The following is a 24000-nucleotide window of genomic DNA, read 5'->3' as shown; positions in this document are numbered from 1 at the left end:
TGCGCATTCTTTTACGTTAGCATCAGTGAAACTGCGGCTTCTGGGTCGCACCTTTTCGCACTGGTTTTTTCACGCACTTCCCACTCAACCCACTCCTGGCACTATTTCCACCTTTTAGCCCCGCTTGCTTGCTGACCAAGAAATAATTCATCAGCCAATGTTTAGAGTGCATGCTACATGAAGCTGCAAACAGGCTCTTGTTTCCATGTTTGGGACTATGTACTGTAGACTGTACTTCGAAGTACTAGTACAATGACTGTCATGCTGTGGTCACAGTGTGGTGTTTGAGGGTGAAATTAAATGCCTTGCGCTAAATTAACACTGGAAAATGCGTGTTTCTCGCATACCTTCATTTGCTGTTGCTTCATGCCTTCTTTTTGATACCGTACTGGCAATATATGTTGCCGCAGTGAGGCCATGAAGCGTTACATTGGCACATGTTTGCCGCACGCAGGGCGTTACATGCAAAGTCGCACAGGAGCCGTTACACAGGTTTCTATATTGCCGCAGTCCTTTTTTTGCTATTGCCGCATCACTTTTTTTGCTATTGCTGCATCATTTTTTTTGCTTTTGCCGCATCATTTTTTCTTTTCATCCACATTGAAGGCACAGAAATTCAGTTGCTATCCAACTGTTACAAACCCGACGGAAACCCGACGGCAAAGGGCGACAACGATATCAATAGAAGACTGTATATTTTAACTATCAGAGTGATCTGTTCACAAAAAGATCATCAAAGGGAAAGTGACATAGGGGAAGAGCGCTTCCTCCAAAAACTACTTTTCACCACGCGGTACACGTGCTTTCACAGTTTTCAGCCTTTTTTTTGCAGTGCAAACTGCAATGAAAAGATCGCCGCACCCCGCCGGACGCGCGTTACGAACTCAACGAAAATTTGTCGCACTAGCCTGGTCGCGCGTTACGCCGCACCCCCCTGCGTTACGCGTTACGCGGCAACATATATTGCCAGTACGGTAGTTTCTAACTTTCTATTGCTAATTATTTGGATTGGAATAAAAATGATTCGCCCACTGTTTATGCTGGAACAGCTACCGGCTAATGCTAGCGGCTACTTGTAGTAGTGTCGTTGTTGAAGAGCTTGAAGAGTGTGTTCTTTCAGATCCTTAGTGTTCTTGTAACTACCCGGGTGCATTTTTCCAAATTTTCCGCGGGACCGGGCACAGCCGTTCACGGACCAAGGCAATCTTGCCGTGATTAGTCTGCTACGCCGTGCTGCGAAGTAGGTGAGTGACTCTGCTATTGGATTTTTGTTCTGTAGAGTGCGCTATGCTGCTTGCACCGCGGATCAAGCAGCAAGACATTTGAAGACTCCAATAAAGCTAGTACGTGTAACAATAATTATAGTTAAACCTTTTCAGGACGAACACTAAGGCTGCGTTCGTGTTTAGCTAACTGGTAGAGTAGAGTAGAGTCACTCTACCGATAGAGGTAGATGGTAGAGGCAAGTGTACGAACGCTGTTCTACCGGATTTAGTAGTTTACACGATGTGTACGTGAAATGTTTCTTTTTTGTATGGAGTTGTATACAAATCCTTGATCTTGCTGGAAATCCTGTAGCTCTCTACCAACTTCTACCGGATTCTACCAACTAATTACTTTTTCCTGGTAGAGCCGGCAGAGGAAAGTAGAGTCTACCCTTTTGAGTAGAATTGTTTTTCAAAAAACGAACACCTCTACCGAAAGAAGTAGTTTCTACCCAAACCTGTAGATCAAAAACGAACGCCAACTTAAATAACCGATGTTTTTTGTTCGCAAATAACAGGTGGTCCTCTTATCCATACTATACACCCCGTGAATACACAGTGATTTATGCAATAGAGTACCGGATACTGGCTCTTCTAATGCAAAACAGTTTATCTTATCAGTGTTCTTCTTAACTAAATATTGCGACAGAGCTTTCGGCCATATTTCCAATTTATTGCATTTCCAACTCGTCACAACCACACGCTCTCAGCCGAACCATACAGACACCAGCAAGGACACTTCCGTTGAGAGATTATAATTATGTTTCCACGCAGGGAGCGAAACAGCTGTCTGGAGGCGTGGAAAAAATTATCTCTCAACGGAAGTGTCCTTGCTGTTGGCTGTATGGTTCGGCTGAGAGCGCGTGGTTGTGACGAGTTGGGAATGCAATAAACTGTTTTTCTTAACCAGGTTCCACTGTACTGTAAAGGCCATTATTCTAACGAGGTGCATATAATAATTTAAAGGGGAAGTTGAGGCAAAAATTAAAATTTCACCAGTTGTAGTCTTCGGGGTGCTGAGTCGAATGGTCTTGGTCCGAGGAAGCTGAGACGCTCCCTTCCTACTTGAATCCCAATCGAACTCGCGCACTTCCACCGAAACTGGGTGACTGCGCCCTACTAGATGGGGATTTGTATGCAAAATGTCACTAAAAGCGCCATTTCGTTCTTATAAAAGCACGGATGACCGCGATTGGCCCATATGTTGTAGTCTTTTGGACGCTGAGTCGACTGGTTTTGGTCCGAAAAGGCTACGATGCAGCGTTCCTCCTTTATTCCCAATCGAACATGGTTGAAGAAGCGGTCACGTGCTCCTGCGTACACCAGTCACCTGGTCACCACGCCAGCAGGCGACAACTTTCACACCAAGGTTCAACTCGAGTGACAGGACTGCACCCAAAAAAGGTCAAACAGGCTAGTAAGTTGTACCCTGCAGGCACGGTGACCAGGTGACTGGTGTACGCAGGAGCACGTGACCGCTTGTTCAACCATGTTCGATTGGGAATAAAGGAGGAACGCTGCATCGTAGCCTTTTCGGACCAAAACCAGTCGACTCAGCGTCCAAAAGACTACAACATATGGGCCAATCGCGGTCATCCGTGCTTTTATAAGAACGAAATGGCGCTTTTAGTGACATTTTGCATACAAATCCCCATCTAGTAGGGCGCAGTCACCCAGTTTCGGTGGAAGTGCGCGAGTTCGATTGGGATTCAAGTAGGAAGGGAGCGTCTCAGCTTCCTCGGACCACGACCATTCGACTCAGCACCCCGAATACTACAACTGGTGAAATTTTAATTTTTGCCTTAACTTCCCCTTTAATTCTAACGAATTTGAAAGAGTCGTTAACATTTGAAGTCGTTATGTGCAAAACGATAATATGTACATGTACAGTCATTTGCCGGTTTTGAGACAGAATTCGTTAGAATTTCACCTCGCTAACCCTTGAAAATCCGGAGATTCACTTTAAAATATCTGGTATTACAGTATAGTAAACCTGGTTTAAGCGACCACCCCACGGTGCAAGGAAAAGCGGTCGTTAATTCCAGGTGGTATTTAGAACCAGGTCCCACAGTGTCTGTGTAGAACTGTCGGTGCATGGAAAAACGGTCGTTAAGAGCAGGTGGTCGCTAAATCGAGAGGTCGCTTACACCAGGCTTACACCAGGCTTACACCAGGCTTACACCAGGCTTACACCAGGCTTACACCAGGCTTACACCAGGCTTACACCAGGCTTACACCAGGCTTACACCAGGCTTACACCAGGCTTACACCAGGCTTACACCAGGCTTACACCAGGCTTACACCAGGCTTACACCAGGCTTACACCAGGCTTACACCAGGCTTTACTGTATGTGGCTTTTTCAGTATACTGTTTTGGAAGTAGAGCTCGGTCAGTCTCTGTGCCAGAGTGTAACTTTGTAGCGTAGAGAGCTGGTACAGGTGATACGCTGGTACGGGTGAGGAAAGGTGTGTGTGTGTGTGTGTGTATGTGTGTGTGTGCGCGCACTCGCCATTTCACTCCAAATGCGTCAGTTCACCACCAATTACGTTACACTACTAAGCCGTAAACCGTTGAAAGCAGTTTATTTGCAGCACATAATTGTCATGCCAATGGAAGGGACACAAAGAGCACGGGTTGAGTATGTACAATGAAGGAGAGCACTAAAAAGATCAACAGCAGTCCTAGTCAAAAACTCAGAAAATCCCATGTCCACTAAAGAGCGGAGCGCGAACATTGCGAGTTCGGAATTCATCTGCACTTTAACCTGTGTCCGTAACACCAGGAATAGATAAACAAGAGTGTGCAACTTGCTGATGGGTTCGCCCACGGGCCACGGCGGAATTTTTGTTGACGTAATCTTTTCTACGACGCACGTGCTGCTGCCTCGTGCACTTGGCCAGGCTTTAGGCTGTCATCACACCATGGTACAAAGCGCTGCGTCTACGTCCACGTAAGGAGGTTTTGGTCGGTTGCCATGATGATCCATATACGGACTGAAAACGGGAGGAGAGGAAACGGGAAACGTAGACGTGGTAGGAGAGGGGGGGGTATACCTGGTTTTTGTACTAAAACGGATGAACGGGCGTAGCTTTCCCTGTCTTTTTCAAAGCAACCTTGTACGTGCGTTTGCATTTTCAAATTATTTCTCCAACGATTCCGCCATGCCTCTCCGAGTGTTCTCTGATGAACAAGAAGCCCATTTCATCCAAGTGTGGCATGATGTGTTGTCAGCTGCACAAGGGCAGATGCTAACTCTACTGGACAAACATCGCCAGGCAGCAGCCAAGATGACGGCATTTTCTGTGCAGAGAGGGTTGCCGGAAGTCACTGTTGACCAGTGCAAGAACAAGCTGGACAATATGAAGAAAAAGGCCAAGCAAGCCTACGCCAAGGTCCGGATTCTCCAGCAATCTGGAAACGCTGTAGTAGATCCCGGAGATCTTGAGGTAATTTCACGATGTTTCTCTCGCCAATCAATATTGCTTTTTCACCAGCAGGAGGAATGATGTTGATATTGTAATAGAGTTTGCCCCTCCTTGTTATCATTAGTTTTTGTGTCTTGTTCCCACGGGCCACGGCGGGTGTTTCATTGGAAATGCATTATGTAAAAATCCCTTGTTTCAGTTATTTCGGTGTGTGTGATCTTGTGCTTGGTATGTGTTTGCACACTCGACCACAAAGCACTGTAGTTTTCCTTCTAGATAGAGGAGAGGAAGAAAGAGAGAACCCTACTTGTCTCTAATTTCTTGAAGTTTGAGGCTTCACAGGGCCGAAAAAGTCCATGCGTAGCCAAATGTGGACCAGAAGAGTGCACTGGGTTCAACCGTTAGAATACCCAGGCGGGACCGGGAAAGGACAAGGGAAGCCAAAAGGGGGACCGAGTGCATATGTTGCCAAATGTGCACCTGAAATGAGTGCATATGTGGTACAACCAGAACCTGAAATGGGCATGGGTAGCCATTTGGGTGATGCATTCTCTGCAAGGGGTGATAGAATGCTTTCATTTGGGGCACGCATTCTGTGTAAATGTATTATAATGCATTGGGTAACATATTTCTCTTTTCTACTTCTTCTTTTTCATGCTTGTATCCAGGCTGCCGTGGGAAAGTGGGCCAATTTTGCGGTTTGGAACCAGCTATTCCTTACAAACCCCAACCTAGGAGCTGGAGGGATGTCCTTGGACACTGTATCCTCCGATGATGATACCATTGTTCTCGGCACCCAGACGCAGTACACGGCGGCATCAGGTGCATCTATGCCTCCCCGACCCTTGACCGCGTCAAGTCCATCAATGCCTCCGCGAACATTGCCCGCACCAAGTGCATCTATGCCTCCCCAAACCTTGACCGCGTCAAGTACATCTATGCCTCCGCGAACCTTGCCCGGGCCAAGTGCGTCAAGGGTGGCCCGGTCATCAGTGGCAAGCAGCACATCGTCAGCAGGTGTTTCCTCGCCAGTACCAGGCAGTGCACAGTCATCAAGGTCTGCGCGCCTAGGTCGGTCCATGTCGGACCACCTAGACGACTCTGCACCTTTGCTGACAGCACCACGCGCGACCACCAGCAGGTCAACCGATACCGCTGAAGTGGACGATGAATATGCCTCATATTTAGATGAAGCATATCCAGAAGTTAGTGAGACGCAAGCCGACTTTGGCCAAGCTGACTTGACTCAACTAGACTTACCTGTACCTGAAGCGTTGCGGCACCCGGCGCCAAACCCGATAACTGATACCAGTCGTGCACCAACTCCTGTTGTGGTTCCACAGGTGGAAGCGCTGGCCCAGAAGGAAGGGGACGTGGGCAGAGGAGCCAGGAGAAGGAGGGCTCAGACGGATTATGTGTCATCTGTAACAGATGTACAAGTTCGACTGACAGAAATCGAGCAGAACACCAGGCTGCGAGAACTGGAGTTTGAAGAGCGGCGGGTTCGTGAGCAGCGCCAGTGGCAACATGATCTTGAACAACGAAGGCAAGACTGGGAAGAGGAGAGGGAGCGACGGCGTGAACGCCATGAGCTAAGAATGGAGCGAGAAAGGAACGAGAGGGAGACCGAGAGGATGGAGAGAGAATCTCGCTTACGACGCCAGGAAATGGAATTTCAATACAATTTGTTTCACAGTGATCAAAACAACTAGTTTTTGTTTTGTTTGTTTTTTAATTCTAAGGATCCGGCCTGACCTCTAAGTCCATTGTGCTTTTGTATTATATTTCATATTTCATTGTTTGTTTCTTTGTTCCGTTTCCCTAAAATGCAGTCTGCTGTTTTGGTATTCTTCAAACGCATATTAATTGTGCAATATTTATTTCCGTGAATGTAGGCAAGATGAGGAAATTTACGTTCTCGACTGTCACAAAGCAAGAAAATCAATACTTCCCACCATCATGAAGTATGAATGTCCGTTCTTATGCCAGAAATGGTGAGGGTGTGTAGATGACAACTAGGAAAAAATACCATTGATATAAAAGATGCAAACTAGGTCAGTGCTAAATTGTATTCAATGGTTGGTCTGTGCAACATAAGATGTAACGGCGAGGACTATTTACTGTGAAAGCTACTAAGTTCTTACTTTTGTTGCAGGATTTTTTTCTGATACGAAACTCGCACAAAGAAGTGTAAAAAACAAGGTAAAAAACAGAAAATAATAAGGCACCCATTTTGATAGTCCAGGGGATGGCCCACGCCTGGTAAAAAGAATAAACAGAAGAAGAAAATAATAAGGCACCCATTTTGATAGTCCAGGGGATGGCCCACGCCTGGTAAAAAGAATAAACAGAAAAAGAAAAAAAGAAAAATAATAAGGCACCCATTTTGATAGTCCAGGGGATGGCCCACGCCTGGTAAAAAGAATAAACAGAAGAAGAAAAATAATAAGGCACCCATTTTGATAGTCCAGGGGATGGCCCACGCCTGGTAAAAAGAATAAACAGAAAAATAAAAATAATAAGGCACCCATTTTGATAGTCCAGGGGATGGCCCACGCCTGGTAAAAAAGAAGAAGAAAAAAGGGAAAGCAGAAAGCAGAAGAGGTCTTGAATATTTAGAGTTGCCGATCTAACACCTAGCGCAGCATATGGATGTACGTTGTCAGCGCCTTCCGAACAACTTCAGCACTTCCTCCTGCTCCATTGTTGGCGTCCGCTGCCTGTTCACCATCTCCCGTGTACTCAGCACGATCTGGCAACCAAGAATCGAAGAACTCAACATTGCCACGAGTGCACATATTGTGCAAAGCACTGCACAGCAAAGCTACGCGGGCAGCAAACTCTGGGTCCCTCACAAAGCTTCTTGTTAGGACAGCAAAACGACCCTTAAGTCTACCAAATGCTTGCTCGACCACCTTGCGACCTTTGTTGACAGCAGAGTTGAAGGTGGCTTGCTGTCCAGGCTGGGGTGGGTGCTTATACGCCTTGACAACGTGTTCCGAAGCTCCAAATGCAGAGTCTGCCAGTAAATAGGGCTTGATACGGTGGCCAGAAATCAGTTTCGTTGTGGATTGCAACCACGATCGAGTCTGTAACTTCCTTTTCAAACTGCTGTTATTGAAGGTATACGCATCGCCGAGCGAGCCTGCTCGGCCAACATCCACATACGTGAATATGCCATCGGCATCCACGACAGCAAGAATAATAATTGCGGGATACGACTTGTAGCACCAGTATGAGTCCCCCCATACTGATGGCTTTATTATTTTCATAAACGTGCCGTCAATGGCGCCAGCGCACATTGGTAGCTTGCAGATGCGCTTGAAGCCGCTAATGACCCGCTTCAGATCTTCTCCTTTCGGAAAAACAATTGACTTCTTGCCAAGGTGGACAGCCAACGTGTCTACACCGTCGTGCAGAATCCCATGCACAGTCGACTGTCCCACGCCAAAGAGATTCGCAAGCTCGTCCTGCGTGGTAGCGTGAGCCAGCCAATACAATAACATGGCAAGCCTCTTCTCCGAGCTCACGGCGCAACGGAATGCAGTATCCGACTTCTCCCAGAGAGCATGTGTGTCGGTGTAAATTGCATCAAACAGAGGTTTGCTGACACGGAATGTTTTAACATACTGCCTATCCAAGTAGTCCTCTGCGTCATCCTGCTTCCCTGCCTTCTGCAACGCTTGCATGACTTCCAGCCATCGTCCCTTCACCCTTTTCTCAAAGAATCCTGGGCATCCGACATTGGTGGACCAGAATCGTCGGTTGGCAGTTACGTTGTCCACTATTTTGGGATGCAGGAGCTCCCAAAGAAGGTTTCTGGCACGAGAACGGCGACGGCGGCGGCGAACTGAAATTAAATTAGGAATTTCCCAGGCCACAGATTCACTTTCTCTTGGCCAAAAGTCTTCAGCGAGGGAGCTTGCCCTGAATGCAGGGGTACGAATTTTGAATTTCAACTTTGCCAACATCCACTTCCTCCTGTCAACACCCATTCTGAATTCAAAGAAGTGGCATACTGCATCAAAACACAAGGTAATAAATCAGAACACTTGTGCTGGGCGATGCTCAAACTCAAAGAAAAGACCTGGAGGTATTTTCTACAAGAAAAATATCCTTATTTGCACTTGTTTTCTTGCAACAAGGAGACTCCCTATATGGGCTCTTGCTACTACTTTTGCACTAACTCAAAGAAAAGAGCTGGAGGTATTTTCCAAAATATCCTCATTTGCACTTGTTTTGTTGCAACAAGGAGACTCCATACATGGGCTCTTGCTACTACTTTTGCACTCTTCCGCAAAACGTGACCAAGTATACGCGGCGAGAAATGCGCCTGTGTGATGACACGACCACCCGTTTTGGATTTTGAACGTAGACGTAGACGTGAACGGGAGTCGGAAAACGTAGTGTGATGACGGCCTTACATTACAAGGTCGGTGCCCAGCACGTGCTCTCACACTGCTCTGCGGCAAAATGCGGGTTTTCTGAAAAAAAAAGGTGACGCCAACAAAAATCCCGGCATCCTCAGATTGTGCAGGAGAGATCCGGAGTTGCACACTCTTGTTTATCTACTCTTGATAACACTGATACACTTCATTGCTGTGCGCAAGAAAAATAGATATTCAAAGCAAGACAGTTAGAGGCCATCTGTAAATACATGTATTTACTTAGAGACGTCTAACAGACGTTTCTTTCTTGACCCACCCACCCCCAGAAACGCCCCCCCCCCCGAAAAATGCAGATAATACCACTCATAATAAACATCATACTATGCACAGATGTACAGTGCAGTCAACTCCACTTATAACGAACTCGCATATAGGGAATTTCGTGATGATTATAGCGAACCGTTCCCATGTCCCTGTTTGAGCCCATACAACCCTTCATAGCGAACAGTTACGTCCCTGGCCCCTGTCTCCCTGTCTACTCTGCCGTGACGCATGCAGTGCAGTGTAGTGCGTCTCAACGCCTACCTGTACTAGTAATATATAGCTGCAGCAGTGCTACATCAGTCATCATATACATTATGTATGTGCACACGTACGGTGTCGTATGCATGCACTCCGAAATGTATTTTTTTTAGAAACGCCTTGCAGGCGCCGGAACCCACCCACAGAAACGCCCGTTAGACGTCTCTCAGTAAATACCGTAAAATCCCGCCAGAGCGCCCCGTCTCTCCCATCCGCCCCTCCCTGACTTCTTGTCAGGGACGTGATTGATTGTATCCTCGTATGACTCTGTCGCAGTCTGTGATGCCGTACTGCACTGCAGACGCGTGCTCGACCCCGTTGGAAATGTACGCAACAGTGTCCACCCTCCTGACCAGGGATCGCACAAATCCTGCGTTTTGTCGGGTCTGTCCGACTCCTGGCTCTTGACCTTTGGTCGGTGTACGAGATGCACGAACAGTTTTCGTAGGGTGAGTACTTTTTCATGGAGCACTGAATGCGGCAAGTAGGACTCGCCCATGCGCCCCTCCCCACCTGAAGCGTCGAGGAGGTAGGGGCGCTCTGGCGGGATTTACGGTAGTAGTATTTACGGCTGGCCACTTAGCTGCCTGGAGATAGAGAAGTTCAATACATGTACTGGCATAAGTGTTAAAACTGTCAAATCTGGTGTACATCATACAAATGTATAGTCAGTTGCAATGCTAGAAGTCACCTAGTGGCGCGTGCCTTTCATGGCATCAGATGCTGCGGTTGTCACGCCAACTGTGTGTCACAGCAACTTGCCGTCACGTGACCACAATCACCATGACAACCGCGAACCCTGTGGCGATGGCCGGATGCAGCAGCCACCAGCTGCGGGTCTTTACATCAAGAAGATGGCCGCCAGGATCAATGGTGGAAGCCAGGCGAGGCTGTGTGTGGCGGCAAGAGCCAGCTGGCCGCCTGCAGCAGAAGCAACAGAGAAACGCACTGGTTGGGTCATTCGTCCAATCTATAGTAGTGCAGTGCAGTGCATACTAGTACTAGTGAGTAGATATTTTAGGACTTGGCATAGGTAGCGTACTGGTGAGTCGATATGTTACGACTTGACGAGGGTGAGCAAGCCCATGAATACGGCTGCGTTCGTTTTTAGCTACTTGGTAGAGTAGAGTAAAATCACTCTACCGATAGAGGTAGATGGTAGAGGCAAGTGTACGAACGCTGTTCTACCAGATCTAGTAGTTTACACGATGCGTACGTGAAATGTTTCTTTTTTTTATGGAGTTGTGTACAAATCCTTGATCTTGCTGGAAATCCCGTAGCTCTACCAACTTCTACCGGATTCTACCAACTTTTTCCCGGTAGAGCCGGTAGAGGAAAGTAGAATCTACCCTTTTGAGTAGAATTTTTTTTCAAAAAACGAACACCTCTACCGAAAGAAGTGCAGTTGTGGCAAGTGAAATCCGACACTTGGCATAAGGGACTGCACCGTGCATCCTGCAGCCTCTGCAGCCCTGCATACGTACAGTACATGTACTGCATACAACTTTATCTGTCTGATGACAGAATTCGTACTCATCACAGTCAAGGTTCAAAAGGTGCTGGCAAAAATGAATGGGAATTGGATACCAAATTACCAATACTCCTTATGTGTACCATGTTTGTGAACTGTGTGTATCTAAGCTGTGACCTTTCGACCTGTTTGTGATGCATACGGCTCTATAGTACAAATTAGGTGCAGTGCATTACATCATTGATGTCCATTTGAGGCGCTGTCCCCTATGGCAAGTGTCGGATTTCACTTGCCACAACTAGTTTCTACCCAAACCTGTAGATCAAAAACGAACGCCCCCTACATGTATGTACATGAGATGCAAACAGATGCTGGAACACGAAAACGATCACACAAAAACACACATGTACACTCACAAAATACACACATACACTCACACATGCGCATGGACACACACACATACACACACACACACACACACACACACACACACACACACACACACACACACACACACATCAGACCTCAGACCTGCCCATCGCGGAGGCGATTATAGCGAACAGCTATGTTAGACATAGCAACTTGTGCTGGGATTGCACCATTCAACAGCTTGCAAGGCCGATGAATTGACCGCCACTAATTCTAGCCTGGTGTCAACCACACAGCTGGTTGAAGTGGCTTTTTCTGGCCAGTAAATCCCTATTTTTTATTTTCTTTCCTCCATTTTTTCCTCATTTTTTTCACACACACACACACACACACACACACACACACACACACATACACACACACACACATGCACACACACACACACACTTGTAATTGTACTTGCTCACTGCCAAAACTGGTCACGTGGGTCTCGACGGGAGAGGGGAGAGAGACTCAAAAGGAATCTTGGAAAGATGACTCAATTGGCCATTGAACCACCCAGCGGCCGACACCCCCTGAAATCCCCAAACTAGGGTGGACTTGAAATGATCCCACTTATGGGCTCCCCACACCTCAGTAAGTGGGTGAGGATAAGGTGCAGAAAAAGGATTGACGGCATCAGGGTATCCGTCCGGGGATCCAACTGCAGGTACCCCTGCCCCCAGTGAAGGTAATACTTGGTACTAGTGTGGGTGGGTAAATCAAAGTGGATCTGATATAAGCTTCACTAGCACCATTGATTACACAAGAGTGAATCTTGCCAGAAGCAGTCCATGGTATGTATACTTCAAATAGAAAGTATAATGAACCCTCAAACCAACAAAGGTGGTAGGTACAACAATACACCTTCAAGCAGCCGAGCCCGTTGGCAACAGACCCAACACTATCTGGCATAAGTGTACCCACCAACCGAACTAGCTGGCACACACACATGTACACACATGTACGCGCGCGCACGCACACACACACACACACACACATATGCGCACATACACCTTGACCTTGACCTTGACGTACAGCTGCCGTTCAACGGCTAAGCTGCCCTCATGAGGAGGGGAACAAAGGGGCTGCATCACAGCATACACACCACACACACACACACACACCTCACCTCACCTCACCTCACCTCAGACCTGCCCATCGCGGAAGCGATGATAGCGAACAGCTATGTTAGACATAGCAACTTGTGCTGGGATTACACCATTCAACAGCTTGCAAGGCTGATGAATTGACCGCCACTATTTTTAGCCTGGTATCCACCACACAGCTGATTGAAGTGACTTTTTCTGGCCAGTGAATCCCTATTTTTCATTTTTCCATTTTTTTCTTCTTTTTTGTTCTTTTTTTTTCTACACACACACACCACACTACATACTCCGGCATACACTGGCTGTTGGTAACCACCCAGGACAATGAAAGAAAAGTCAGGAAGAGACCGAGAAAGAGAAGAAAGACGTGTGCGACCATAATCGTCGGGAATTGAACCGGCAACCTCTCGATTGGAAATCGACTGCACATACCACTGCACCATATGGGACACACACACACAAACACACACACACACACACACACACACACACACACACACGCACATACACACAAACACATACACGCACACACACACACACACACACACACCCTCGACTGGCTGTTACGCAGCTACATGAAGCTACAGCCCTCAAACATGTCTGACATTTTGCAGAGTTAGTAGAGATATGAAAGCTGGTAATAGGGGTGTCACAGACGGTACGACCAGTTCGACCACGGTCGTACCACGTTTCGTTCAGGACGGTGCGCCCAGTTCATCCAAGAAAGCAACACTGTAAGACCAGATATTTTAACGTCAATTAAAGTTAGCAATGTAGAAGAGAAAAGGACATATGGATACGAGTTTAGAGTAACTCTCCATCACTGTAACATGATACTATATACTGTCAGAAAGTGCAATAACTAGGCACAAAACTGACAGAGTACTGAGACATTCGACGTCCTGACACCTAGCTTCAACACATCTCCGTAGCGCAAACCGACAGCCTTCCAACTTGGAAGGTTCAAGGTTATGGAAAGACCAAAAAGGGGAAGGCAAGCGCAACGAAAACGAGCAAAAGCTACAGTCCCAACGGAACTGTATACAGTATCATGTTACAGTGATGGAGAGTTACTCTTAACTCGTATCCATATGTCTTTTTCTCTTCCACATTTATTTATGGCTCAACATCCGAGTTTCAAAGTTAGCAATCTCCGGATTTTTGTGGGTTAGCGAGGTGAAATGCTAACGAATTCCGGCAAATGACTGTACATGTACATATTGTTCTGCACATAACATCAAATGTTAACGAATTCTCTAAATTCGTCAAATCGTTAGAAATAAATGTTCATTTTAACATTACTGTTCTTACAGTAATCCTGCGCTGTCAGCCGTAAAATCTGATTTTTTCCCCTAGGGGACACCCAGACCCCGGGTCTTAGTCCCCCCCCCCCACACACACACTGACATGTCACGCCCCGGGGAAACTTACTGCCATTATCGCCGGTGGTGTTGCCGGTAGTGTTGCTGGTAGCGGTGCTATTAGATGTTGGAGACTCTGACGGTATGCTTATTGGTGCTGGTGTGTTGCCAGTGTCTGTATTGTACATAAACAACAGAGGGAAAAGACAACCAACGTGCGTACGGCATTAGTCAGAAAATCGCAAAGTGCCTCTGTGTGGCCATCCTCTGCCACACGAAACGCCAATCAGGCCCTTATATCCTCTGCCTTCCTGATTGAATATCCACTGCATTTGAACAACGAACGCAACAATTGGGAATGGCTTTGCAATGAAAAATACAGCTATACTGGAGGTGAAAAAAACGTGCTCAGGATGAGACTCGAGTACACGCGTACTCTCCCAGCAGATTCTGTGGATATCCGGATGTCGCTCATAGATGTATTATTTACCGTAACAGCATCGCGTGTGCGGTTTTGCAGCGCTCAGGCCAGAGCATGCGCAGTTTTGCAGCTCTCAGGCCAGAGCATGCTCCCTTTTTTCTCCCTTTTTTCCTTTTGCTCTCACTTGTCTCAACTAAAGGTTTTCTGGTGACACTGATTTCAAGTCACCTTTCAAGTAAACAGGTCAGTTTAAAAATGTTGGAAGCTATTTATCAACGTCTTTACACGCCTAGGATCCAAGAGGGTGGTGGCGTGTCCACGGCGGATGCGGAAAACCCGGCTTCCAGCCAAGTCTCACAGGACCGTGAAATTTATTTAATTTATTTACAAGCCTAATTTGTGTGTGCAAAAGCATAGTAAGTTATCACTGAAGTATTACGTTGAAATTGTTCAAATTAACATGACATGTTGTGGTGTTTGGTGTGGCAAGCTTGGCCGCTAGTGTTCTACAGTAAAACCTGTAATGGCGACCACTCGGATATGGCGACCACTCGACCATGGCGACTGTGGTGTACCCGTGTACATCGTACATATTTGCACTCTCATGTTTCTTATTATGCTACTGCATCTCCTTGCATGGACGTGCGTACAACCTTACAGCATACTACTCATACTATGCATGCATGTGTGTACTCCGTGCCCATAATCGACAGTGCATGTCTCTTGTTGCTGTTCAGTCTTTCCTTGGTAGTTTCCTGACGAGTCGTCCTCTCTCACTGTCTCAGTCCTTCGTTGCATTATTCTATTTCAATAATCATCACATAGACTTGATGATACCACATGGCGCAGTGAACTTGTTTTAGTAGCAGTTTCCATTAGTCTTTCTCAGTCCTGGGTCTTGCTAGTACCTCTGGCGTTTCGTCTCTCAAATATAGTGAAATAATTATTTGAAATTTCCGTTTCGGCATGGCGGAATCAGACACACCAGTACTCAGCCCTGACATTGCTGCCCTCACCCAGCTCATGAGACAGCAGATGGAGACCGCCGCCACCCGCGAGCACCACCTGACACAGCTCGTGGAGCGAACTTTGAGGAGCATTTCTCAACCTCCACCACCGCAACGTCCACCCCCAGCCCCACCGGCACGAGAACATGTACCTGCGGCGAGACCAGTTTCGGTCGATCGCCCTCTGCTACTTGCCTCTGCCTCTCTCGCAGAGTTTGCCGCATGGGAAGGTCTTTGGCGGGACTACGCCCGGTGCCAGCACCTGGATTCCCAGGACAATGCCACCAGAGTGGCAACGGTTCGTCAGTGCCTGGACGAGGACCTCCGGAGATTTCTTCGTGAGGGCACAATTCCTCTGGCTGACAACCACGACGATGACGATCTCATCAAGGCTGTACAGGCATACATTCGCGGCCAGCGTAACCCTCTGCTGGACCGGATCGCCTTCTATGCCCGCCAACAGCAGCATGGAGAGTCCTTCGATCAGTACCTGACTTCCCTCAGGGAGATCCACAATTGCTGCGATTTCAGCGAAGCTGCACTGTGCAATTTCTGTTCAAGCAGAGTATGCCGCCAATGCCAGCAGGGACAGCGTACCAGGTACGATGAGACCATGCGTGATCGCCTGGTTACTGGCATTCTTGACACGGAGACACGCCATAAGCTCCTTGCCACTACCGATCTAACGTTGGAGAAGGTCATTAAATTGTGTCGAGCGGAGGAGGCAGCCTCTCGGACGAGCAGCAGTATCCCCGGCACTAGCTCCGTCAATGCCGCTCGGAAAACAAATTATCAGCGGTCTAAACACGGCAGTAACCCGCGACAGCAACAGCCGTCCGCCACGCCATCGAAATGTCCGAATTGTGGTCGCACTCCCCACGCCAGCAAGTCGCAGTGTCCTGCACACGGCAAGAAGTGTAGCGGCTGCAAGACTATTGGACATTTCCAAGCGGTGTGCAGAAAATCCCGCAAACCGGCTGACCAGTCCTCGCAGCGCACGCTGGGACGACTACAGCTCCGCCGCGCTCAGTGTGATGCATCTCCTACGGTGCCAGTCGACACGCAATTGTGCACTGAACCTGACGCTACCTCCCTAGAATGGATCCCCGATACGGGAAGTGACATTGACGCTATTGGCGTCGATCAGTTAGCGCATCTCGGTGGTTTTGTGGAGAATCTGGCCACAGACCATGATAATGTGCATGCTGCCAATGGTGAACGTCTCGTTTCAGCTGGCAAGATCTCTGCCACTCTCACCATCGGCTCGCTCAAGCATGATAGCACCATCCATGTGTACCGTGGACTGCGTGAACCCCTGTTGTCACGCCAATCGCTATACGCCTTAGGCCTCTTACCAGACGGCTGGCCCAAGCAAGTTGCGCGTGTTAGTACCAGCAGCACACCACCTCCAACGGCTCCCGTTGTGACGACCGGTCTCGTGAACACACCTGACCCTAGCAAGCTGGCGCAGATCCGTGCTGACCTACTGCGAGAGTTCGCAGACCTCTTCGACGACACGACATTGAAACCCATGTGTGGCAAGCCAATGGACATCATTCTCGAAGATGATGCGAAACCTCACCGAGTCTACACAGCTCGTCCTATCGCACATGCCTACCGTGAGCAGGTGAAAACCCAGCTCGACAATATGGTTGAGGAAGGCATCATCGAGACAGTGTCAGAGCCGTGCGACTGGTGCCACCCCATTGTTGTAGTCGACAAGAAGAATTCTAGTGAGAAACGTCTGACTGTGGACCTTCAGTCTCTCAACCGACAAGTGAAGCGTCCCACCCACCCCATGCAGAACGCACGTGATGCTCTCTCTGGCATCGGCACAGCCCGATGGTTCACCAAGTTTGACGCCCGTCATGGCTATTGGCAGGTGCCCCTGTCTGAGTCTGCCAAGTCTCTCACTACGTTCATCACGCCGTGGGGTAGATACCGATTCTGCCGGAATCCACAAGGTCTTGTGTCCGTCGGCGATGAGTACAACCGCCGCACCGACGCAGCTTTCGACCGTTCGACCCATCTCATCAAGGTGGTGGACGACGGCCTCGTTCACGATGAGTCATTCTCGGACCATGTCGCTCACGTCCGTGCCGTCCTGACCCGTGCACGCGAACACGGAATTACTCTCAGTCAAAAGAAGTTTGTCTTCGCCGCTGCTGAAGTCGAATTCTGTGGGTTTCATGTGTCGTCCAACGGATACACCGTGCCAGCTGACAAGACATCGGCTCTTCAGCACTTCAACCTACCCACCAATCGTACCGACCTCCGTTCCTTCCTCGGTCTGGTGAATCAGTGTGGAGAATTCACCCCACGGATATCCGAGCTCGCAGCTCCGCTACGTCCGTTATTGAAGACCACGAATGAGTTCGTGTGGGATGATGTCCACACCGCGGCTTTCAACGCCACAAAGTCTGAACTGATATCGCCGCCGACTCTCTCGTACTACCGTCCTGGTGACGACCTTCGGCTAGAGACCGACGCCTCTGCCCTGAACGGACTTGGGTTCGTGTTATGGCAACGCCAAGATAACCAGTGGCGCATGCTGCAGTGTGGCAGCCGCTTTCTCACCGACGCAGAGACACGTTATGCCGTCATAGAACTGGAGTTACTTGCTGTGGTTTGGGCTGTCCACAAGTGCTCCCTCTTTCTGTCCGGCAGCCGATTCGATTTGTTCACTGACCACCGTTCATTGGTCCCGATTCTGAACAAGTACACCCTGGATCAGATAGAAAATCCACGTCTGCTACGCCTCGCACTGAAGCTCCGGTCGTTTCAACTCGTCGCGCACTGGCGCAAGGGCAAAGAGAATGCGTTTGCTGATGCACTGTCCCGTAACCCGGTCGACAAGCCGACCAGTGAGGAAGAATTCGGTGAAAGCTCAACGCTCTCAGCACCAGCCATCAGAGCATGTCTCCGCCAGGACGAGGATGGCCGAATTGCAGACCTCCGGCACTGCGAGCTCTTGGACGCTGCCCGTGCCGATGATGACTATCAGGCCCTTCTCCAAGCCGTTCGTGAAGGTTTCCCTGATGATCAGCGCGCCGTCCACTCAGCTGTGAAACCGTACTTCACTATCCGCGAGCATCTTTCAGTCGACGGTGATCTTGTCCTGAAAGGCCAACGTGTTGTGGTCCCGCGTACCCTCCGCCCACGTGTGCTCCAGGATCTTCATGCCTCCCACCAAGGCCTCAACCGCACACAGCGTCGAGCTCGACAAGTCGTATACTGGCCACACTTGTCTAATGACATCGCCCAAGTCGTTCGCAGTTGCGAACAGTGTCGCTTGCACGCTCCGTCTCAGTGTAAGGAACCGATGCGTGTCACCGCTGACCGCCTTCCCACCCTGCCATTCCAGTCAACCAGTGCCGACTTATTTTCCTGTCAAGGTTGGGAATACCTGGTTTACGTCGACCGTCACACTGGCTGGCCTTGCATTGCCAAGATCGGCCGCACTGCATCTTCTGCCGATGTGATCCGTGTGTTCCGTGGCTGGTTCGCCGACGTCGGTGTCCCCAGCATCCTCACCACTGATGGTGGTCCGCAATTTTCATCACGTCGCTTTGCTGAATTTTGCACCCGATGGCAAGTTCAGCACTCCACGTCTTCACCTCATTATCCTCATATCCCCAATTCATTTCGCCAGGAACTTAACAATTTCATTCATCTTGGGCACCCTGTAAGAAGACCTTAGGGTCTGTTGGGAATGCCCAAGTAAAATAATAAAATACAATACAACAATACAAATCCTCAATCTAATGGCCATGCCGAAGCCGCCGTGAAAGCGATGAAATCACTTGTGTTGAAGACCACGTCCGACGGTAACTTGGACGTCGATGAGTTCAGACGCGCATTGTTAGAATGGCGCAACACCCCCCGAGAAAATGGTCAGAGCCCAGCCCAAGCACTGTTTGGTCGACCATTGTCCTCCTTCGTGACAGCTCATCATCTCAGCTTTGCTCCTGATTGGCAAGCAAAAGCCACCGATGTTGACAAGCGCTCTGCCGCTCAGTCTGCCACCCAAGAACAGCATTATGATGAGTCTGCCAGATCACTGTCCCCACTTCGCATTGGCATGCGGGTTGACATCCAAGATCCGCGCACCAAACTCTGGCGCACCACCGGCGTGGTCGTCGCCATTGGTCGCAACCGGGACTATATGGTGAAGTTACCCAGCGGCCGTGTTTACTGGCGCAACCGTCGCTTTCTCAAGCCTGCCCCTGCCGTAGCCCCTCCCGCTCCGCCTGCAGACACCTCCCCGGCTGAGCCCGCAGCACCGCAGCAACCTTGTGTGCAGCAGCCTCGTCGTAGCCAACGGTCTCGCCAGGCACCAGAGCGTTTGAACATTTCGTCCACAGCATCTAAGTCCTATGCTTGACTCTACATACCTGTACCTCGCACTCTTGCTACAAGTAGTTGGTATTGGTATCACGCTTCATTAGTGTTTACTTTCTTTTCTGTCACTTCTGTTTTCTCCTTCTCATTTATGTGAGATAAACAGCTCCGATTTTTCGCTTGTTTATCTCAGAAGGGGCGTGTGGTGTACCCGTGTACATCGTACATATTTGCACTCTCATGTTTCTTATTATGCTACTGCATCTCCTTGCATGGACGTGCGTACAACCTTACAGCATACTACTCATACTATGCATGCATGTGTGTACTCCGTGCCCATAATCGACAGTGCATGTCTCTTGTTGCTGTTCAGTCTTTCCTTGGTAGTTTCCTGACGAGTCGTCCTCTCTCACTGTCTCAGTCCTTCGTTGCATTATTCTATTTCAATAGTCATCACATAGACTTGATGATACCACAGCGACCACCTTTCCTTGTCACGGACGCATTCACATTCAAAACAGCTCGGATAAGGCGACCACTCGCTCAACGCGACAGACGACCACCCACCCGCGACCGCGTTGCACACTGCTAGTACATATATGGTATGGTATGGTATTTGTATTCACCAATCGAACAGGCATATCTGCCTTCTTGCCGGGAAGGCCAGAGCCAACCACGGCTCCTGCTATTTGATGAATATGATAATGTGAAGCAAAAAAAAAGGTACCTTGTCAGCTATAGTATAGTATTATTGCGTGCTCGAGCATGTGCACAGGTACTGTAAAATCAGAAATTTTCGGTGGTGTTTTATTTTCGGTAACTTCGGTGCGGATAATTTTTACCGAAAATAAAACGCACCGAATATTTCGGTAGTTCCGGTACTGTATGCAAGTAGTATTAGTACGCTTACCTGGAAACCGGGGTTTACCGAAAATGTCCCTCCACCGAACCGCCGATTTTGGAGAATACCGAAAATATTACATCACCGAAAATGTCTGCTTTACGGTACTAGTATGCTTATGCACTCGTGTGCACATGCGCTGGTGAAAGTGTGTGTGTGTGTGTGTGTGTGTGTGTGTGTGCGCGCGCGCGCGCATGCACGAGCATGTGTATGGCTTCTATACAGTCAACTTCGCGTATAACGACACTCGGCGGGGCATCAGAAAAGTGTCCTTATTCGCGAAGTGTCGTTATCACCAAAGTCCCATTATATGTGTTACAGTTGGATGGGATTTTGCTCTGGGCATGGAAATTCTGTCGTTATTCGCGAATTGTCGTTATATCCGCAGTCGTTATTAGCGGTTGACTGTACTACCCGCACACCAATGTGGGCACATGTGCGTGCGTGTATGTGTGGGGGTGGATATGTGCACATATTAAACATAATCAAAAAGGACAGAGGCCGGTGTTCCTGTAATGCCGTCATAACACACTACAGCAGGGCAAAACGCACTCAATGTTTTACTGTGCTGCTGCTGCTGCTAGAGTGCACAGCATAACTGTTGGTACACAACCGCGTGAAATACAAGAGAACGTCTCGGCCTTCCGTAAAGTGAAATGCAAAGGTGAAAATGTAGTTCGCCACAATTCGAACTGAAGTGCAGTCCACTTATGCGAGATAAAGCACAAGTGAACCGACATGCACGGAGATAATGCTAGCCATGTTACGCAGCAAACTCCATGTACTGGAGTACGAGTGAGGAGACTATTGAGTATTGTGCGAGTAGAAAACTTCACACAATTTAGGGTGTGAAGAGAACGATTCGATTTGTGAGTTTAACGTAGGACAATACTGTGAAAACACTCACTCATTGTCAGGCTTGTCTGAGCTGATTTGGCTACTGATTCATTTCGAAATAGCCCCCAAAAACCGGTCGCCAGGTGTTGCTGATGGAGAGCGACGTCTTCAATTGCAGCCATTTCTGCTTCATCCGCATTTACAGCGGGAATGGAAGCAGGAATGGAGGCCCCCGGAACCTCCCCCCCCCCCTTGAAGGGCACCGGCGCACGCGCCTGAGGTGTGCATTGGTGGTCGATTCACATGGCTTCGCCAGTTACGTGGATAATACAGTTATCTGGCGCACGTCTTGATCTGTCTCATTCAGATCTTGTTCGCTATCGTTGCTATAAGAGAAAGTCTGTGGGTGCACATCCAGTGCATTTGCAGATTTGCGTGCTTCTCTTGCGAAGGGCATATACATGGTACATACGTGGTGTGTATGTGCATTTATATGATATTATGTGTGTATGTGTGTGTGTGTGTGTGTACGTCTGTACGTGTGTGTGTGTACACTTGCGTGTAGGTGTGTGTGTGTGTGTGTGTGTGTGTGTGTGCATGTGTACATGCGTGCGTGTGTGCGTGTTGTTGTTGATTTTTTATTTTACTTCGCAAGGCAAAACGGGCAATGGTGCCCATTTCTATGAAAGCAAATTTCAAGCGGGAGAGACCTTCCGGGGGGGGGGGGGGAGAGAGAGAGAGAGAGAGAGAGAGAGAGAGAGAGATAGAGAGAGATAGAGAGAGAAAGAGAGAGAGAGAAGGTGGCATAACAAGACATTGTCCTTACTTCGACAAAAGGGATCTGTTGGAATGGAGCAATTCATACCTGGGGGAGAAAGAAAAAAGAACAGCGCATGCACGATTTCACCGGATTAGTTTCTTTCCAGCTCGCTCGATCTATGTTTCATGTTGTCTTGTATGGGTCTTAGGGAAAGCAACTTTCTTCTAATGGATTGTCTTTTCAATTTAATACAGAGGTCAGGGGAAAATGTAGAGGAAAGAAAAAGACCAAGGAACCACAAGTTACGCTAATACTAGTATGTCTACTACCACGACCAGTTACTTAACAATCAGCTCATGTGATAACTATGTGCGACACTGAATGACGGTACTGACGTACTAGAACTAACTGGTTTGGGGAAAACTTTGTCTATTGTATTTTAAAGGAAACATCATTTCTGAGGCGTCTTCAGTATATCTGATGAAAAACAGCAGAAAACTGTGCGAGTGGCATACACACACACACACACACACACACACACCTTCCTTCCTTCCTTCTTCCACTGCCATGACTGGCTATGTGGCCCCATACGGGGCAGACCAGGAGACGTGTTGTCGACCGGGCGGGGAACGCCATACTCAGCGCGTGCGGGCCACGCGAACAGCGTTACACTTGTGCCTCGCAACATCCTGCGGCCGACGAAAACTGCGCGCACAAGTGCCGCAGATGAGGGGCTTCGCCACAGGCTCCATGCAAGACTGGACAATAGCGTCGACAGCATCACGGCAGGTGACCCGCCATCCCTGTCGATCTTGGACGATGTCACCAAGCTGCTCCAGAGGAACACCAACAGTCATCAAGTCGCACTTCGCGGAGTCCTTCCAGCGCTTATGGGGTCCATGCGGTGGACGTTTGGAGGGTAACGCGCCGTACAGCAGCTGACGAGGGATCCGATCCTGCATGCGGGACACGTGGCCAAGCCATCGAAGTTGGCAGACTCTGACTTTATCCGCGATCTCCTCCATATCGCCCTACATCCTGCGAACCTGGAGAGAGGAGATGTGCTCCTCGATCTGCCGGCCACGATTTATCTTCAGGATGGAACGCACGCACTGCAGGTGAAAGGACTCCAGGCGACGGACATCACGCTGCCTGACGGTCCAACTCTCAGATCCATAAAGAAGGACCGCCAGGACAGTCACTTCATACACAATGCGCTTGATGGCGATGCTGAAGTCATCACTGTCGAAAACCGACTCCCGCAGTGTACAGAACGCACCCGATGCGGCAGCATCTCGCCGAGACACATCAAATGAGCTCCGCGCGTCTGGCGTAACATGACAACCGAGATAGCGAAAGGCCTCAACGTGGTCAACAACACCATCCAAAGGGGTCTGGTCGGCATCCACAATACCAGCCCCAGCCGCCATGAATTTGGTCTTGGACATATTGACACTAAGGCCAAACGCACCAGCTACATCCCTGAACGAGGATAGAGCCCTCTCAGCACCAGCATGCGTAACTGCGAGCAGGGCTGAATCATCCGCGAACTGACACTCCGTCAGCCGAACTCTGCGATACTCTTCCAATCTGGTGTTGAAAAGCCACTCCCTCCGAAACTGGACGAGTGGGATCCCCAGCTCACCATCATCAGCAATCACGCCACGCCATCTCTCGAAGACCGCACACATGTATAGGTTAAACAAAACTGGGGCCATAGTGC

The 24000-nt window shown here is 48.8% G+C and overlaps 1 protein-coding gene across 1 annotated transcript in view; it reads right to left on the bottom strand.

Annotated features, from left to right (window-relative positions):
* Positions 1-10197: 10197 nt before the first annotated feature.
* Positions 10198-24000, bottom strand: part of LOC135811312 (uncharacterized) — a 26297-nt gene continuing 12494 nt past the window's right edge. Inside the window, exons 4-6 of the mRNA XM_065324533.1 lie at positions 22344-22382; positions 14081-14185; positions 10198-10582 (exon numbers count right to left, since the gene is read on the bottom strand). Coding sequence (XP_065180605.1) covers positions 10503-10582; positions 14081-14185; positions 22344-22382 — 224 coding nt within the window. The 3' untranslated portion in view covers positions 10198-10502. The remainder of the gene's footprint in view (positions 10583-14080; positions 14186-22343; positions 22383-24000) is intronic.

The sequence above is a fragment of the Sycon ciliatum genome, chromosome 3 (genome assembly GCF_964019385.1).
Source record: "Sycon ciliatum chromosome 3, ocSycCili1.1, whole genome shotgun sequence".
Lineage (NCBI taxonomy): Eukaryota > Metazoa > Porifera > Calcarea > Leucosolenida > Sycettidae > Sycon > Sycon ciliatum.
Note: the sequence above shows the minus strand (reverse complement) of the source record. Positions and strands in the feature narration are given on the sequence as shown.